Consider the following 21,409-nt stretch of genomic DNA (forward strand, 5'->3'; position numbering starts at 1 on the left):
AAGTGGCTTTTGAGTTAAACAGTCACACATTTTATAAACTCCAAAATCTTCATATTATTAATTACAGGACTTAGGATTTTTAATTTCCATGGGGAAAAAACTCAACTTCAGAATGAAGGCTGGAGAAAAATTACATAATTTCAGTTCAAGGTCACCTTAGCCATTTGTATCAGTTTGCTAAAGCCAGTTTTATTAAAAAATATTATTTATGGGTGTTCTCTCCTTTGTATTTAATAATATATGACCTGCAGGCTCATGGGGCTCCAGCTTGTGGTTTAAAGGGCTTATAATAAATCTGAACTCATTTGCTTTGCTTAAATACTAGAGTGCCATCTATATCTGATGCACTAGAGCCAAAAATTAACACCATCATTTTTCACTTGCCCTCACTGTTAACAATTCCAATTTTAAAACTATTGGGATCTTTGGTGACTAAATCAAGAAACATAAACAATAGCCTACCATGGTTTTCTATAGTGTTTTAGCTTCTTTTTCCGATCCTTTCCCCTCTTTCTTGTCGTCTTCACTAGACACTGTTTTGTGTGACAGTACCTCCTCATAAGCCTGAGTCCCCTGACAGCTCAGAGTCAATATGGCAAAGATGTTTGAAGACTTGTTCTCTAGAATATACCTGCAAGAGAAAAAGAAATACAACTTTTCAAATATGTTTATTTACAATTAGTTTCATATCAGAGTTGGAGCCCATAAACATGTTATTGACTAAAAAGAAATGATCTTTATAGAAGAAAGCTACTTCATTTTAAACAAAAAGCTAACACATCCTTTGAAGGCCTGGACCCAAAAGCCTAAGTGATATGACGAGAAAAATAATCCTCCCAGTAGTCACAATGCGGCAGCTGGCTAACTTGCATTTAACGAGATAAATACATTAACAGACACAGATTCAGCAAAGCATAACCTGGAAAAGTAATACTACTACTAATGGCAACAATGTTGTAATTAACCATGAGATTTTCAATAGAAATTGGCATTAGCCAGACCTATATGAAAGGTAGATCACCTGAAAACCTAACACCACTGACTTTAACCAGGAGGCTTTCTCAGTTGATACTGCCAGACTTACAGCACAATGCTGGAACAATGTTTCTTCTCTAAACACTTTAGGCTCTGTACCCCTAACTCCTAAGAGACCCTACCCTCCCCCAACCTATATGCACTGTTATGCCAGACTCCTGAACATTCTCTAGATCCTGACTTCATTACCCATGGGAGATTCTCGCCAGAATCCCACTGTATATTTCTTATTTCTGTTCAGAGGCCTAATTGCCATTCTATTACCACTCTGCTCCACCTTTATGAGATTTTTCTTCCCACTTTTATGAGATTTTATTCCAGATAAGGTAAAAATAAGCTCTTATGAGCACTGATGAAGTCCTTATATAAGCCCAGCTGTAAAACAAACAAACCAAAAAACTATAGAGACAGAGACCATTAAAATAGAACATAATCTTTACATGGATTATCAGGAGTAATTTATACACCACAGAATACATAAACTCACAAAGAAACAGCTTTCTCTTCATCTCAGTCTTTTTTTTTAAACTTCCCTTAAATAAGGAAACACCCTTATACTTTTCTCTATAATAATTTCCTATCAGTTGTTCTCTTAAAGAAAGAAATCCTTTTGAATTCTGGCAACCAGTAAAGTCACAGGTGACATTTAACTCTCCCCAATACTGCAAAGGAAAACACAGACCCATGTTTATAGTCAAATGATACTGAGCTGTGACCTACATGCAATACTATTCATATCCTATAACCAACTTCTCTGACTCTGCTTTCAAAATCCACCTGAAATTAGCTAGTGAAGCTTAATTTTTTTTTAAATTATGTAATAACTAGTAAATGGAACTTAATTACACATGTCATGTCAAGGTAAGGAGGGAACACACACATGTTGCAGTTCATAGGATCCTTTTATACAACAAAGAGACAAACTAAAACATGATTCCATGGTAAGAAATGTCTCTTGTCACTAAAAGTATACCTTTTGTATAAAGATGGTACTATACAATTTAGAATCTTTGTCATTTCCTATTCCCAATCCTACTCCATTCTAGAAGATTCAACCATTCAGTACTTAGCTGAGAATCCAGCAGCCAAAGATTGCTACATGTTCAGCTGAGACCTGAAAACACAGTCCATTAACTTCACTCTGTAAAAAGGTAAAGCCAATAAATCAGCTGTATTAAGAAAGTGGATTAAAAACAGAAAAAGAGGGAACAATGCTAAGTAAAAGCTGATGTGGTAGAGAAATTGTGGATCACCTACAGCACTTTTCAGTCATTTAGCATAGAGAGTAAACAACCTACACATATATTAAGAAGCTCAGGGAACTTCGGGGTATGACAGCATAGTGCAGTAATTCAGAATCGTGTCTCAGAATCATATTGTCAGTGCTGTAAAAGGAACTTAGAAATCATCTGGCCCAAATCCACTCACCCCTCAGTTTAAAGTGAACTACCATCAAAGAAATTAAAGAAGCCACACAACTAATCAGGGACAAGGCCTGGTCCAGAACCTAAATCATAGCCCAGTGATTTTTCCCTACTTTATCAATCTGACTGAGAAAAAAAGTTAAATTATATTTGGTAGACTGTAAGCAGATAGAAACTGTAACACATGTTTAAAGAGTTTCTCTCTAAAAAATGGTTTACATAGTGGATAAAATTCTGGCCTTGAAATAAAAAACACTCAACTTTGCCATTTAATAAGCTTTGTGACATCTGAAAGTTATATGACTCAGAAAATCACTTAATTTCCTTGGGTCTCAGTTTATCTATAAAATAAGAAAATATTCCACTACTAATTAATAGCTAATGGTTATGGGACTCAAATTCTGTAGTAGGCACTGTTCTAAAAGCTTTTGATACATTAACTCATTTAATCCTCACAACAATCTTAAATACTATCTCCATTTAACACATAAGGAAGCTGGAGCATTAAAAAGTAATATAACCTAATTAAAATGCAAAGCAAAAGTAGACAGTAGAGCCAAGATTCAAACCTAGAATATCTTTCAATATTTTCCCTCTAAAGGCACTTACACTTATGTTAAGCTTTACTTACTAAACTAACTTATGGATAAACTTTAGTTATTTCAAAAAATATGTGACTACATGAATTACAAAGGCCATATAGGACAAAGACTTTGGAGTCAGGCCTAGAGTCAAGTACCAGCTTTGCCAACCATACTTCTCCTAGCCAGAGCTTTCTTACTGGTGTGATGGGGTGAGTATTATTTACTTCAAACTAAATGAGACAGGTTATTAAGAATACCTAAAAATATCTGCCATACAGTATACACTCAATATATGGCTTCAGGAGGAAAAAACCCTCAAATATCAAATAAAATTTTTTTGTTTAAACATCAGATATGCATACTTCTCCAAAAAACAGAGCTTAGAAAAGTATTAGCTATGGTCTATTTATTAATTCAAGAGTAGCTTTATGCAGAGGGTACAGAGTGTACGTGTGGGCATGTGTGTGCCTATGAATCACTTTTTTTATTAAGTACTATTTTTTCAATTAATAGGCATTATTTTTTTTACAGCAGTCTTAGATTTGTAGAAAAACTGAGTGGGAAGTAGAGAGAATCCCATATACCCCTTCTCTCTAGCATACATACGCGCACGCGCGTGCACGCACGCACACACACACACACACAGACACACAGTTTCCCCTATTATTAACATCTTGCATTAGAGTGGTACATTTCTCACAAGTAATGAACTAATGTTAATACAGTATTAACTATAGTCCACAGTTAACATAAGGGTTCACTCTTTGTGTTATACATTCTCTGAGTCTTGTCAAATGTATAATGATGTGCATCCACCACGACAGAATCATCCAGAACAGTTTCACTGCCCTAAAAAATTCCAGGCTCCACCTATTCAACCCTCCCTCTTCCAAATGTCACATAGTTGAAATCATACAGTATGTAGTCCTTTCAGAATGCCTTTTTTCACTTAGCAATATGCACCTAAGATTCCTCTATATCACTTCTTTTTATCACTCAAAAGTATTCCACCGTCTGAATGTATCACAGTTTGTTTATCCATTCACCTGCTGAAGGACATCTTGGTTGCTTCTAAGTTTTGGCAATTACAAATAAAGCTGCTACAAACATTCGTGTGCAAGTTTTTGTCTAGACATAAGTTTTGAACCCTTTTGGGTAAGCACCAAGGAGTATGATCACAGGACCATGTGGTAAAACTGTTTAGTTTTGTAAGAAACTTCCAGACTATCTTTCATCCAAAGTGGCTGTACCATTTTGTATTCCCACCAGGAAAGAATAAGAGTTCCTGTTGCTCCATATCTTCATCAGCATTTGGTGTTGTCCAAGTTTTGGATTTCAGTCTTTCTAATAGATGTGTACTGGTTTCTCACTATCATTTTTAATCAAAGCTCCTTGATGATGTATGACATTGAGCATCTTTTCATATGCTTATTGGTAAGGTATCTGTTCAGATCTACTTGTTTTTGAATTGGGTTGTCTGTTTAAAGTCTTCTTTGCATATTTTGGGTACCAGTCCTTTATCAGATACGTGTTTTGCAAAGATGTTCTTCCCATCTGGTACTTGTCTTTTCACTCTCTTAACGGTGTCTTTCATAAAACATAAGTTTTTAGTTTTAATGAATTCCAACTTACCAACTTCTTCTTTCATGAATTATACTTTTGGTGGTGTTGTATGTCTTTTTTAACTGACCTCTAACGCTGAAAGGCTTTCAATGTCAGGCTACCCAGCCCATAAAGCTCGATTTTTTAGTATATAAATATTAGACCCTCTTCTTGGAAGCAAATCTCAGCACTGAAGAATGACTATGCTTTCTATATTCAAACTATTTAGGAATTTTTCTGAAATGCAACTAGAAGAAAATATTTAAAACTAAGGCAAAAAATTATTTAAATATACTTACCTTCTTGAAAAATTCCAAATACTATGACATAGAATCCGGGAAATTATTTACTCTCAAAATAATAACTGAATAGGAATCTACAAATTTTGTTAATACTAATAACATATGCAACCTCTCCAGAAGAAGCTATGTAAAAATCAAATATCCAGGCTCTATTTCTCCATTATGAAAGATCACATGTCCACTATATTAAAGATGGGCAAATAAAATTAGAAAAAGATACCTCACTGATATGCCAAAAGGATCATTTTAAAATAAGGAGATATACCAGTAAATACATACTTATTAACTGTCTATTGGTACTGTGCTTGGCATTTTGTATCCGGGGATACAAAAATGAACCAATTTAGATACATTAAGAGAAGAGCAAATACATATAAAGTCAATACTTCCCCCAAATCATTTCAAATAAATTACTTTCCCTACATGGTGGTAGCATTCAGGTCTATACAATACTAATGTGAAAAGATTACCGAATTTCAATATTTTCCTCTAGAAATTTCCTTTTATTTCCTATATAAAAAAGGCACATGGGGAAGGCTAAACTGAAAAACTCTATAAATTACATATACCTACTCCAAAAATCAGGCTATTCATCCCTGCCCCAAAACACCTACAATGATGGAAAAGCTCAATCCCACCACATCATTTGAAGTTTTGCAACACTGAGCTCAGGCCAAATGTCCCTTCTCAATTAACAGTTTAAAGAAGGGTAGTAGGACAGGCTGTAGCCATAACATAAATGGCACTGTGCAAGTCGGCTAAGTCAACTAGAATCTTTCTGAACACTTACTATCAGTGAGTAGAATGGAAAGGATGTTACCAAGTAACCAATCCAAGGAGTTAACAGGAAAACACATCTCGTCATTGAAAGAACCAACACTAGCCCTTCCCCATCCCTGACAGAGCAATCACGTAACAGAACTTATCCGCCAGTAAGACGACTCATTTGGTGAAAGAACCAATAATCCAGTGCATCTCAACAAGCCTTTATTGAGCACCTATAATATGCCAGCCACTGTTCTAGGCCCTTAGGATGCATTAGTGAACAAAAGAGACAAAAATCTCTGCCCTTCTGTTTAAGTCCAGAGCAGGGAAAACAACCAAAAAACAGTAAATGTAAAATAAGTAAATTAAACAGTATGTGAGAACGTGTGAAGTGCTATGGGAAAGAAAGAGCAGGGGACGGTGGCACAAGGACATGCGGGTCCTGCAGGGGCGTGATTTTAAACATGGTCAGTCCTCATTGAGAAGGCCATACCTGAGCAAACCTTGGTGGGTGAGGGAGTGAGCCACGCAGAGCTCTAAGGAATGAGCATTCCTGACAGGAGATGGAGAATATGCTTGGTTAGGTGGAGAACCACCTGTGTCTAGATGGCTGGACTAGGATGGAGAGAAGGGCAGCAACGACTGAGGGTGGGAGTGAGGAACAGATCAGGGCAGAGGCTGGCAAACTTCTTTAAAGGACCAGATAAAAAATACTCTAGGCTTTCAAGCCAATTCAACTCTGCTTCTGAAGTGCAAATACAGCTACAGACAGAATGTGAAAAATGGGTGTGGCTATATGCCAATACAATTTTATTTACAGGCACTGAAATTTCAACTTCCTATAATGTTCATGTCACAAAATAGCGATTTAAAAAAATTTTTTTAACCATTTAAGATGTAAAAACCATTCTTAGCCCACAGGTTATACAAAACCAGGCAGTGGATCAAACATGGTCCATGGGCCACAGTTTGTCAACTCCTAGTACAGGGGGTCCCTCCAGTCACTTTAAGGACTATGGCTTTTACTCTGAGTGAGATGGGGAGCCCTGAGAGGGCTTTGTGCCCAGAAGTGACAATTTCTGACTCATGTTTTTAAAAAGCCACTGATTGCTATGTTGAAATACACAGTAGAGAGGGCAAGAGTAGAAGGAAGGAAACCATACTAAAGAAGCTTAGTGATCGGAGTATGGATATATTCTGAAGGGAAAGATGACAGGACTTTCTAGTAGAATGATGTGCAGTGGGAGCAAAGTGGAGGCATCATGACTGACTTAAGGTTTCTGGCCTGAGCAACTGAGTTAGGGAAGGTGCAGGAAGAGGAGGTTTTGGGATTGAGATCAGGAATTCAGTTTTGGACATGTTGCGTTTGAGATAATTATTAGATACCCAAGTAGGAAACTGAATATGAACCTATAGTTTAGAAAACATGTCTGAATTAGGATATAAATTTGGTACTTTTCAGCATATACCTAGTATGGAAAGCCACAAGATCACCAAGGGAGTAGGTGTACCAATGAATGGGAAAAAGGAGAAAAAAGGAGAGGCAAAACTACAGTCAGACAAGTGGCCTGAGAGAGAGGAGGAAAATGAAGACTGCTGTTCTGAAAGCCAAGTAAAGAAAACACAAATGAGGCAAGCTCTTTAAATTCAAAACAGGAAAAAGGATACAGGATAAGAATGGAAATTCTGAGTTTTAAGTCCGTGTTTTGCTATTAAGGATGCTTACAATTCAAAGATATGGAAGTCTTGTATATACTACTGTGTATAGTTTTGCCATGTTTTACTATTTACAGGAATTTATGTTCTCCTACACTCTTCTATCCCCACTTCAGGCCATCTTTGGGGAAAACTTTACCTTTGAGAACATCAAGCTCCTCTTCAAAACCTTCAATGTCTATTCATTAGCTAAGCAACTGGCATTCCACTCAGATATTGGGTGTCACCAAGGCCATCCCCATAATACAACACTAATGCAATTCTCTCCCTGTCATTTCTCTCACCACTGTAGTTCCAGCCAAAATAGGAATACTGACTCTTCTCCAGAATATCTTGCAAGGTGCTACGGCTAAGCTTTAAGTTAAACCTTTCCCTTACCTGGACTGCAACCTCTGTTCCCCTATGATTTGCCATTGTTCTAGTCATCAAATGCCCACCTCAAATCCACCCTTCCAGGGAGCCTTACCTAATACTTGGGTTTAATATAATTTCTTCCTTCTTTGAGCCATCCAGTCCTTCTTCAATTTATTTTATGACATTTCTATTACTCAGTTTTACTTACTTTTATCATAAGCTCCTTAATGAAATTACTTACCTTTATCTCCACAGCACTTAGTAAAATGTTCTGTACTCAGGAAAGGCTCAATAAAAATCTGAATTCAACCGTAGACTTATTTTTCCTTAGAAAGTTCCTTAACTGCAGAATCCAAGAAGGCTCCACCTGAATGAAAGGTCATCATCTCTTCCCATATATTTCCAGGGCAGTCATCAACACAGTGACTTACAGGGAATTTCTGACTCATCCTCCACAAGCACAATTTCCACTATTTATTTGACTTATTTCACCCATCTTGGATTAATCCCCTAAACCCTCTCCCATTCCTTCACAGGACTGTAGCAGTTAGCTCACTGAGAGATGCTTACCTCTAACTCCTGGCATAATTCTTAGTAATTTCAATAACCACATAGATGACCCTTCTAAAATTCTGGACTCTCCTCTCCTTGTATTCCTTCCTCCAATGTCCTCATCTCCTTTCCTACCTTAGACGCCCACTCCCCACCAGAGCTCATACCATACTAATCCTACCCCCTTTCACAGCCCCTCACCCTTTGCATGCCCTCACTTTTATCCTTATCCAAGTAAAATTACACAATTCATCATTTACCATCACTTTCACCAGCAATTCCCTTTGTTTTCCTGGCAAAACCCCAATCCCAGATAATCTAACCCTCTTAATTATCCAACACCAGTAACCCTGTAATGTGGCTGGGGTTGAGGGGCGCTGCGGGGGGCGGGGCAGGGAGGAGAATCAAACAATTATGCTAACTGTTTTTTTCTCCCTAAACTCATGATCTAACATCAAAAGGCCAATAATCAATAGTTCTCAAACAGTGGTGGCACTGCAACCCTGGGGGATTTTAAAATGTAAGGTAAAGTTTTTTTGTTGTCACAATGACTAGGCGTGTAATCCCGGCATTTGGTACCCTGGGATGTTAAACATCCTGCAATGTCCAAGGAATCTCATTTGAGAAAAAAAATGTATATATTCATTCACTTCCTAATTTCCTGATGATTGTTTCATATCTTCTCTTATCTCTTCAAACATCTATACCTTCTTTCCATATCCTCACACCCACCTGGTCATCTTCTGCTTTCTATTACATGCAAAATATCAACCTTGCTGTTTCCCATATATTCTTCCTTCCTTCCTGTTATTATGAATAAACTGTCCCTATTCCCATCTAATGGAAATCTCTCCACTCAAACCCTCTAGATCCCATCCCCTTTGCCTATTCAAGGATATCACTTCAGTATTACCTCTCCCCTCTCTCTCCTGCGTAACTTTCCTTGACCTTTTGCCTCCCCACAGCCTGGTTCTCTGCCCCTCTTGGGGTATAATTCTTTTGAGTTTATATGTTTTGGGTTTACATTTCCTCTCCTCTTTCTCTTAAATTCACCCCAGTCAGCCTCTCACCCTAATGCTCTATTGAAACAGCTCCTGTCAACGTCCCACAGGACTTCCACGGCGTTTAATGTTGTGAACAATTCTCAGTCCTCATCTTAGTTGACCTCTCAGCAATAGGTGACACAGCTGAATGCTCCCTACTTGAACATTTCACTTCCCTTGGCTCCCAGCCAGTACAACACTCTCAGTTCTCCTTCTCCTTCATAAATTACTTTGCCCTCTCCTTCCTGATCTCCACAGCCCAAATGCTGGAGTGCCTCAGGACTCAGCCCTCACACTGAATCTCTTCACTATCTTACACACACTCCCTTGGCAATATCATCCAGGATCAATGCTTTAAATACCACTTATACACTGAGGATTCCCAAGTGTGTATCGCCCTGAGTTTTGGAATCACATTCAAGTACATGATCAACATATCCATCTGGGTGTATAATAAACATCCTTGACTTCATGTGTCCCAAACCAACTCCTGACCTCCCCCCTCAAAAACAGAAAACAAAACCAATCTTTGCCACTTCCAATCTTCCCTCTCTGGAGAGAAGGCAACTACCCTGTCCTCCACTAACTTGGAGGAGTCATGCCAAAAACTTGGGGGAATCAGCCTTGATACCCTTCTTCCTCTCACACCCACAGCCAATCCACCACCAATCCTTCACCTTTACCTGTTCTCTTGCTTCCCCACCTAGAATTTATTCTCAGGAAAAGCATACAGAGTGTTCCCCTTAAAATGTAAATTAAGTCATGTCATTCCTCTGCTCAGAACCTTCCAATGGCTCCTGGTCTCACAATGGCCTATAAATCCCCAATAATCTGATTCCCATTAACTTCCTGGTCTCATCCCCCATCACTCCTCTCCTCACGCACTGTGTTCCATACCATGTTGGAACAATGCACACATTATCCCCCTTCAGAGCCTGTTTACACCCAACATCCACACAGCACCTTCTCTTACTTCTTCAAGTGCCAGCTCAAATGTCACTCTATCATGAGCCCATCCCTGATTACCCTACATAAAATATCAACCTCTCCTCCAGCACACCTCTGACCCTGTTCCACTTCTCTCCATAGGATTTACCATCTTTATGCTATCTTTACTTTGTTTACTCTTTGTTCTGTACATGTAGAACAATACCTGGCACAAAGGAGAAACTCAAATGAATTTCTCAAAATATTTTCTCACATAGCATCACATTTAATGCTCATGACAGCCCTGAAAATTAGTGAACAATAGAATGGTATAAATCTCTTTCATAATCTTTTAAAATATGAAAGCACAAACATATACAAAGATGCTAAGTGATCACACGCTGGCAGAGCTATCTCTAGAACTTGGGCTGAGTCTCTAGTATCTGTACAGTTCATACCACTATGTCCAAGAGCAAGTCAAAGAGCAGGTGTGTATTTAATTCTGCACAGTGGTCTTCAAAACCTCAACCATGAGATCCAGTCCTTTAAATCAATCAAGCATGAAGTACCACCTATATGTGCCTTAGGAGCTGTTATTTCTCTCCTTCTCACTAAATGGCTGTGATAGAGGCCATCTGACTATCTTTAGAATTTACAGATCTTGCAACAATTCTGATCAAAAGAAAAAAGGGATAATGAATGTGCCAACAAACAGTATTCTCTGCCCTCTTGTGCCCACTGCAGCATACTTAACACTGAAGGGTAAACCACCACCTTGGTAAAAAAAAAAAAAAAAAAAAAAAAAAAAAAGCTTCAAACATTGTTCCTGGTTCTCAAAAGACTTTTTGCTGTCATTCTACAGAACAGAGCTTCACCAAGAAAGCAAAACAGAATGGACAAGATTATTTCTCTTAATTAGTTAGGTATGCAAAACAACCTCAGTGTCTACAATCTAGTTATAAACAAGCAGTAATGTTAAAAATCACCAATTTTAAAACAAAAAGTCATCATTTTATTTTCACCTTGGCAAAATAAACAATAGGTTTTGAATGCTCCCCCCCGTCGCCCCGACAAAAGTGCATAAATTCACCAAGCATTCTGTCAATACAGAAAATTTTTTACATACAATGGTGCTAAAAATGAAGAAATACCTTCAGTAATATAATAATTTTATTTCCAGATTCCTGCCAACATTCATTCTCTCTTTCTGGCATCCTCTGCCACAGTTGGAAACTGTGTATCTAGGTCAGAAAAGACAAGCAGCTTTTCAGAACAGCTCAATATCTTTGGCACAAGTGTTGATATTATAATTCAACCCTTTCACAAACTCCTTTTAAGATACAACCTGTTGTAAATCACAAGATTAGTACTGTACAGACAGTAGAGTAGTCTGATATTTATGAAAAAATACTTAAATACTAGATTTACAAAACTGATGAAAAATATGAGACAGGCAACACAATGTAATCAATGTGAGAGCAATGGATTTAGGGTCAGAAGATTTGCCTTTTAATTCCAGCTCTGCTACACTGAGCTGGCCAATTCTGAGCAAATTTCAACCTCTCTGAGCCTCAACTCCTTCATTTATAAAATAAAAGAGCTAGACTACACCTAGATTACCTTTAAGGTACCATCTGTTTAAACATGATTTTATGATAAATCAGAAATCTACAAGGACATTTTATATGACACAGCTTAAACATATTCCTTTAAAATATCTGTTTTCACAATGTAATCATATTTTAGATATTGCAGATAAAACTAAAAACCAGATAATTGGGGAAATCTGAATGCTGACTATCTGGTAACATTATGGAATTCTTTTTGGAGGGTGATAACTGTATTGTGTGGGTTTCTTTTTGGGGAAGGTGGAAGATATATACTATATAGAGATTAGGGTATATCCAAAAGTATTTACAGATAAAATTAAATGAATCTGGGATCCTCTAAAATAATCTAGTTGAGAGGATGAGGGATAGTGAAGTAAGACTGGCTATGTTAAATTAACAATTACTGAAAATTGATGATGGGGATTCTCTATGGTTCACAGGGGTTCTCTTCACTTGTATGTATGAACATTTCCATAAGAAGGTTTTTTAAACCAGAACAAATTTATCAAGAATCTAAACAACCAACTTTCAATTTCCTGGAGCAAAATTAGATTTTCATATGTCATATTTTCTTCAGGCACAACATGTCTGCTTTAGAGAATCCATTATATCTCTGCATAAACCAAAGCAGGTGAAATTATATAAGGGTAAAACCATTTTGGGGAAGCAATTCAGTAATAACTGATAGTCAAAGATACAGATATTCTACAAGCAATAATACTATTTCTGGTTACATTATCTAGACAGACTCCAACACATAAAAACAATAAGACAGGTAACACCAATATTCACTGCAGAACTGTTTATAACTACAAAACACTAGAAATCTAAAGGTTCATCAACAAGAGACACACTTTTTTTAGTATAAAAATGTTCAACGTAATGACAAAGTCAAATGTGAAAAGAAGGAATAGAACAGGATCAGGGAGGGACACACACAGGGCATCTCTGAGCTACTATTTCTTAGATAATCCAAAGCAATTTGGCAAAACATTAACATGTAAAAAAAAAAAAGCTGTATGTGGGAGAATACACTTTATTATTATATTCTATGTTGTCCATGTGCCTGAAACTATTTATAATTTCAAAGCATTTTTAAAATTATGTCCACACATGTACAGTATTCAGAAACAAAAGGAACTGTGGTCCTCTTAAACAGAAAACTACTTTAACTTTGGTTTTAGCCTTTGGGGATTAGCAACTTTTTCAATTTAAATTAAATACTGACATTGGATAGAAGATCCAAGAAACTTCCTCTATCAAGAAAGAGCATAAGGGTGTTTTGGGTTTTTTTTTTTTTTTCTTTTAAGTAGAATGAGACATATTCCTACATAGAATTTATCCAGGGGAAAAACCAAAGACTTCCAAAGTATCAGAGAATGTAGGCTAAAGTCATTGTCACTGTTAGAAAGGTCCCAAAGCACTAAAGGAGGTAATACTGTTCAGAAACATTTTAGTTTTAAATAAAAAGTCAAGTAATACTTTTGTTAGGGATTCTATGGAAAGCCAAAGATGTTTCCCAAGTTTCTCTAACCTGATAGAACTCAACCTGCAAGTTCTGTCTTCCCTGCAGATTTTGTCTTAAAGGTTTTGTTACAAGAGGTCTAGATTTGATTACAGGCTTTACTCTAGACAGAAGTCAGAAACATTTTCATTAAACAGCCAAACAGTAAATTTTGTAGCCTTGCCAGGCCTAATGTCTCTGTGGCAACCACTGAACTTTGCACTGTAGGGTGAAAGCAACCAGACAGTATGTAAATGAATGGGTGTGGATGTGCTTTGACAAAACTTTACTGACATGGCCTGCAGTATCTGCTTTATCTCATGTTCTTTCTAGTGTTTCACCCAGATGCCTGGGATGTCCACCAGGTCTCTTAAACCCCTCAGCTGTACAACCTCTAGTAACTGTTCCATCCTCAACCTTAAGGCACCCTTCTAGCCTTTACTCACTCATAGATGGCCCAACCCTTTGTCAAGAATTCACAAGGGATCCTCACACAAACATTTGAGAGCCCCTCCTACACAACTTCCTCTTCTCTAGGGTCCTGCCCTGAAGATTCCAGCCACTTTAGCTGTCCCAAATTCTGAGCTCAGCACAGTTAGGCCACCATGGAAACTTCTCAGGCAGAGAGCAGGGGCAATCATGGGGCTCATTTCATGAATTTCAAGATCACAGGCCTGCTGCCCAAAGGCTGAAAGAGTTGCCTCATATATTTTGTCCATTTTGGGGTTTTTGTTTTGTTCTGTTTTTTTACGGCAAGAAGGCTAGTTCAGAACCAGTTACTCCAACACAGACAGAAGTGGAAGTTGTAGTGAATAAACATTCTAGTTTCTACTATCTATCAAGTCCTTTGCTAGGACATAACTAAATCTGGAGTGTAATCCAAAGGACATTAGGGTGAGAATAACTAGCCATTCATTCATTCATTCATTCATGCACTCATCCATCCAGTACATACCTACTAATAATCTTAATGTATCAGGAGAGTGCAGACTTTATATCTTGGAGCCTCAGTATTAGCCCAGCTTGAATTGAAGTAGGACTATAACCTGCCCTGCCAATCACACAGGCTTTAGGTAAGGATTAAAGTTGAGAAAATGAACATAAAAGCAACTGATAAAGCACTACATGAATGTAAGTTATTTTTGTGATGGCAACAATCATATCCTTATTAATAAAGCACAAGTTCTCCCAACAGCAGAAACAACATGTAAAAGGATGGCTGTGAAAGAGCATGGTGGGTGTGGGTGTGTGTGTGGGTGTGGGTGTATGGGGGCACAGGATGGGTGCTTGCGCACGCATTCTCTGGAGTGGAAGGGATTCCAGAATTCAGATCTGCTAGGAATCAGAGTGCATATAAAGACGTGACGGGAGTGTGGGCATCTGCCATACAATGCTGTTGATAAGCACCAGTAGCAGAAGAGCATTTAAGTGAAAGCACTTTTTTGAAATTTAAAATCCAGATATAGAAAATAAAATTTTTGAAAATGTTTTATTATAGAATGCTTTAATACAAATTTCTTTAGGTTAAGTTTTATTCCAACTATTTTCAAATTCAAGAATAGAAATGATTTCTAATATAAATAATACGTTCGTGTGACATCCTTTTACTATTTGTCTAAATGGATCTCAAAAATCATAATCATTTTCTCATCAACAGTCATACAAAAAAAGAAAGAAAGAAAGAAAAGAAAAGCAATATATAAGAAGGTCCAGAGAAAGGGTAAATCATTCAAGACATACAGGCTGGTGAGGAAAAAGTCTTGCTAGTGGACCAGTGATTCCTACTCAAGTACGTGAGTTTAAAAGCACAAATGTGAATCCAGCTTTTAACAAAGGCTTATTTTCTTTTGGGGGCTGGGAATGAGCAATGAGTAGTTACACACATCAGTATATAATAAAATGCTTCTCATTCTGCTTTCATTTTCCTAAACTATCTTTATTATCTTCCTTCTCTGTTGTTCTACCACTGCAATCTCAGGCCTTAAAAACATGTCACCCAGATTACTAACAGATACTGGCATATAAAATGAGAAAAAGAAAATAAAATGATTCCTTAAAGACACCAGTGTTGACTACAAAATAAAATATATTTAAGTATATTAAAATCTAGAACTTCTGGTCATCAAAAAACACTCTAAAGAAAGTTGAAACGACAAGCTACAAATTGAAAAGACTTCTGGAATACATACAGCCAACAAAAATATAAAAAGATGACTTAAAAGCCAAAAGAAAAGGACAGACAATCCACAAAAAGGAAGGTAAAAAAAAAAAAAAAAAAACAGAAAAAAGTCATAAGTAAACATTTTATGGGGGAAAAAAACCACCACAAGATCAATAAAAATGAACACCACTTTACACCCCATCAGCTAAAAAAATTAATACCAAGTGTTGGAAAGGATATGGATCCATAGGGTCTTTTACAGATTGATGGTAGGAAGAAAATGCTTGGCAGAATTTCCACAAATTGAATAATCCCATACTCTGTCACTCGGGGATTTTACTCCTAAGTATAGACAATGAGAAACTCACACACGTACAAGAGACAAGACACGAACATTAGGCATGCTCATAGTGAAACTGTTCAAAATAGCAAAAACCTGGAAAACATGCAAAATGACCATTCACAGGAGAATAAATGATGGTACATTAATGCAATGGATTATTATTCAGCAAAGTGAAGGAACTATAGTGTCATGCAACAATATGGATAAATCTTAGGAATACAATGTTAGGTTAAAATACTATGCCCCAAATAATTACATATAGAATATCTTTATTGAAAAATTAAAACAAAATTAAAAGATATACTAAGAATCTATGAAGATATGATAAAGCTATATACAAACCAGAAAGCAAGGGAATGATGAATATAGAAGGCATGGGGACAAGGATTGTTGGGGGAACCTATAAAGTCAGATGCAGGTTATTAAGGACTAGCTTCCGTTCTGGTAATGGGTTCACAGGGGCTTATTAATTTTTTAAAATAAAATAAAAATAGACTATACTTGGGCTAATGAAAACATATAATAAACAAGGATTATGTCTAATCCATTATCTAATTCTGTGCACATTATCTAATTTTTTAGGAAAGTTTAGCCTTTGTTAAATTTTTTACTAAACTGAGTTTTGGTCTTCCTGATTAGGGTATAATTTTTTATTTAAGTCAAATCCATTCAACTGTAAACAGTTATTAAATTATTCTCCTAATGTGTGGATAACAAAAATATGAATTTCTGACACAGTATCCTAATTTATTACATCTGTTATTATTTCTAAGTCACAAACTATGACTCACATACATGGTATATTCAATACAACAGTATTCATGAAACTGCAATTTAGTAAGTCCTCTTAGCTTGCTACATACCAGAAAAGGACTAAAAATTTCCATGATCCATAGAAAATACCTTGCTTTTTACCTAATAAAACTGAAAAATGAAAAAAAAAACTTGCTTTTTACAGGATGACTTGTTTCTCATCTAACCCTTAAAATATAGACACCAACTCAAAAGTCTTCTTATTCATAAACGACACTTTCAAGTCAATGTCAGTATTTCTCCTCATCCTTCTATACAAAAAAAGAACAAGTAAAATGCAAAAGAAGCTTCCTTAATGAAGATTTTATGTTATTTGAAAATTTTAAATTAAGGTTTTCATAACTCAACCACTTAATAAACAAACGCATATGTATATATTTAATATTTCAAGAAAAAATAAAATAATAAAAACAATTTGTTCCACTTAATTTCTGCATTTTTAAATTTCCAATTAATATGGTATTTACAGAACTATATATTCACCTACCTCTAACAGAGGTTCAAGAGGAAGACAATATACAAACAACTGATAAAAGCTCATGAAGAATCAGCTTCAATGTAAAAAGCATCCCCCTTGTCTGAATTTCCAGTGAGAAACAAACTTCAAACTTTTAAAATGATGTATATTATTATTAGCTGAAAAGTTTTAAATTGTCCAACAATCTGAGTAATACTAAGCCAAGAGAGAGAGAAAGGCAGAAGCAGACAGACAGAGACACACAAAAGGCAAAGACCAAGCAACATGAGTAACAATGTGAAAAATGGATTCAGTTATTTTGTGAAGTGTTATTACTCTCTCGTCAAACACTCCCAGATCTCCTAGGTTTTTCCAAGATTGAGTCCTCAACATCACTATCAAAGATATTACTCTCAAATAAGCAGGACAAGAACATTAAAGGCAATACAGAAATAGGAATATTTCCTACCTGCATTACCATTAGGCAAATAAGACCAATTAGCAAATAAACCTGCATCTTAATGCACATTCCCCTACAAAATTACACAGTAATTCTTATAAAACATTTACACAAAGTATATTCAACAGTATAGATAACCTTCTGTGGGTCAGTTCATCATCTGACAGTTCAAAAAAGACTCATAAATAACTGATCACACAACTATTAAGTAAATGGCAGCAATTAAATGCAAACTCCGGTCTGCTGACTGACTTCTATTCACAGGAAACTAAAGAAAAAGAAATAGAATGTAAGTCAGGAGACCAGGGCTGTAATGTTGAAATGGCCCCTAAAGCCATAAAGGCCTTTCCCCTGGTTCTGTGGATTTGGCTTCCTGAAAAATAAAACCTCTTGCCCTATATGCCTCACTAGGCTACCGTGAGGGTGAGGATCAACTAACAGTTGCGAAGTACTCTGAAAAGCAGAGTGTACATAAACAAGGGAGATTACTCTTCCAACCTACAGAGAGATCTGAACTCAAGGGACAGCAATACAATACTATGAACTTGTGACTGGTGGTTTTTTTTTTTTCAGTCTGCAACAAATTCTGCAACTCAAGAAGAATCCTGACTAAATCACAATTATTCAGTGCGTGATTCATAAATGGAAAAATACAACTACTAGGTTCATTTATTAAAACCTGATAGTTTACCAAGACAGGAGAACAGAATAGACTGACTTCTCTCTGCATGAAAGGGCCCCCCACCAATCCCTCTCATGGTAACAATGATGCCACAGTAACAACAGCCAGTGCTGGCTGTATGCCAAGCACCTGGCTCAGCAATTTACACACATTACTTCACTTAATCCTCAAAAACCTTCTGTGGGAGACGTGATTACATCAATTTTACAGAGGAAACAACAGTCCAAAGGAGTGAAATAACTTATCTGTGATCAAGCAGCTAGTCAGTGGCAAAGCCAGGTCGAACCAGACCACCTGTTTACAGAGCTAGAGCTCTTTGTGACTCACTATGCTATAAAGCATCTGCCAAAGAAAGCCCACCCATCTCAAATGCTACCTCTCCAGAAAGGCTTCCTTCACCCCAAAGTGGAAAACTAGTTCTCCCTTACATGCTTATATACACACATACATGTATACATACACACACACACACACACACACACACACACACACACACACACTCTCGTATATATATAAAAGAACAAGCATGTAACTTATCTGAGTCTTAGGTTCCTCATCCCTGAGGTACCTACCATCTACTTCAAAAAGACTTGTTTTGAAACTAAACAAGAACATTTTTAGTGTTTAACAGAGACATTAAGTTATTTGCCCAAAATCATAGGGTGAGTAACAGAGCCAGATGTGAATTCATGTTTATTTATATTTAATAACCTATGTTACTAAGTCAGCTGCCTGACTCCAAAGCCCACTGTTCTTTGTACTATCCACACAGATCACCCACTTAGCCTCTCATCTTAATTCTTAAGGCTGAAGGTGGGGGCCAGAACCATGCCAATCTCATTTGCTATTTAGTCAATAAATACTTACCGTAACCAAATTTTTAAAACTCAATACATACATTGCTGGTACTGATCTAAAATTCCATAAAAGAGAAGGCTCTCAGCTTCCAAGTGAGATCCCAGACTCTTGCCTTTCCAGAGTACAAAGCTAGGTCTACTCCTCACCCCCAATAACAGTGAAAGAAAGAAAAAACTTCTGAAATCTGAAATTTCCCAATTTTCTGCTGGAAATTAGATTCAAGCATGCTTACTCAGTAATCTACTCTCAGAAATAATATACTGAACTCTTGGAATAAAATTTTCAAAATAACATCCTTAACTTCTTAAACCCGCTACTCTCACTATGCCCTTAGCTTAAGCAGCACCTCCCCCAGGAAGCCTTCCCTGATCTTAACCTCCACCTCTACATAGTCCTTCTCAACCCTTTGCCAAGCTTAGACTGATTACACTACACTACATTACACTAGTTTTGTCTTATGTTTCAACCACTTACCAGCTCTGTAACTACACGTTTCTTGAAGGCAGATAACATGTTTTGTTCTCTGCTGTATTCCTAGTCCATACCACAGTACCTGGATAAAGCTCTCAAACAACTGTCAAGTGAATAGACAAATGAATAAATGACTAATGACCCAATTATGGCTCTATCTTGGTGCTTCTGGTGGGGCCTATGAACAGCTCCTCGTCATTCTCCATAGCTGCAGCAGAGCTACTCATAACCTGTAACAGACAACTTGCCATAGGGCTAGCTCTCCACCAGATTCTCCGCAAGCAGATGCTAAGACCACAGCTACTGTGCAGACTTTGGTTGCTCAGAAGCAAATTCAAGCTCATTCATTCTAAAGGTGCTTTATTCCCGGATAATACACTTAAGGAAACTGTTCATTTAAATAGCAAACACTGAGGCTGTATCATACACAATTACATGACCAATCTTGTAAAATGATCGCCTCGGCAGTTACGCTTCCATTCTTGATCCCCTATTTTCCACAGACTGTACAAGACACTTTACACTAATCATCTACTTAAATACCTACATCAGCCCTACAAGGTAAACAGCATATGATCAGTCTCCATCTTAAGACTGAGGAACTGAGATTCAGAGGGGTAAGTAACTTGTCCAAAGGCACCACAGGGTAAATTTACAGTTTGAACCCAAATCTGTTAGATGCACCCAAATCTTTGGATCCCTACACTAAACTGCCCTCAAGTAAAAGACATCTGTCTTACCTGCTTCATAAGATATTGTCAATCAACTGAAAATTAAGCTAAGGGGTCAATCATCCAATAACTTAAAATCTAGTGTTAGGTTTTCCATCCAGCATTATATATAGATACACAATCAACCCCCAAAATAAAAGGGGCTTCAAGAATCAAAGCTGTCATAATGAGTAAGAGTTAAACAATCCTAAGTGATACTGTCATGAGAAATTTTAAGTCACTGTTAGAAGGTGGCCTTTTTCAAAAACAGTTATTCAAAATGACAGAGCAGAAGGATAAAATGAACATCTGTTAACAGGGTGGTTAAAGGTTAGGGAAGCAGACCAGAAAGAAGAGAGAAAAAAAAGTCTCTTATTCCAAAAATAACAGACCATATGCAAAGTTAGTCCCTTGACAACTTATATGAAATACAAAAAATATGGAAAATAGGGGAAATTTTACAGGAATTCTCTTTTTATAAAAAAGTTGTCAAGTAAAAAAGTTCAAATCATTAGTAACTAGACCACAGAATATATGAAATATAATCTAAGAAACAGCACCTTGTGTGTAGTTCCCTAGACTTACCACATTTGCACTGAAAAGCAATTTCTCTAGTGAAATCATTCCAATCTATGCATAGCTACATACTTTAATAAAGTAACTAAAGTTAAACCTCACTTAAAATTAGAATTAACTATGTGTTAGGTTATCGTCACTAAAGACATCTGATTTAATGCTTAATTATTCCAACCTTAAAAGAAATATATAAATGGTGTCCATTCTTAAGTTATTTCCCATTCTCCTTTATGAAAATATTTGAAGATGCTGGCATTTTAATACTGCAAATCCACACTGTTTCTATGACACATGCTTGCTTTTCTTCTTCTAAAAGATTAATGAGCCTTCACTTAAATGCATTTCTAGTCTGTCAGTCCTGACGATTCAAAGGTTTTACAATTTACCTTGGAATAAAATTTTAACAGAGAAGGCAATTGTCTATTCTTTATACCTGTTGTGGAAGCTCAGTTAGCATCCC

At 36.8% G+C, this 21,409-nt stretch overlaps 1 protein-coding gene across 4 annotated transcripts in view; it reads right to left on the reverse strand.

The window, feature by feature from the left end:
- The window catches only part of STRBP (spermatid perinuclear RNA binding protein), a 112,429-nt gene that overhangs the window by 50,073 nt on the left and 40,947 nt on the right, over positions 1-21,409 (reverse strand). For all 4 annotated transcript variants that reach the window (XR_012506542.1, XM_074362184.1, XM_074362185.1 and 1 more), the window contains exon 2: positions 463-631. Coding sequence is in view for 3 of the 4 variants with exons in the window: in XM_074362184.1 (XP_074218285.1) it covers positions 463-465 (3 nt within the window). In the remaining variant the exon portion in view is untranslated. The remainder of the gene's footprint in view (positions 1-462; positions 632-21,409) is intronic.

This window comes from Camelus bactrianus, chromosome 4 (assembly GCF_048773025.1).
Source record: "Camelus bactrianus isolate YW-2024 breed Bactrian camel chromosome 4, ASM4877302v1, whole genome shotgun sequence".
Taxonomy (NCBI): Eukaryota; Metazoa; Chordata; class Mammalia; order Artiodactyla; family Camelidae; genus Camelus; species Camelus bactrianus.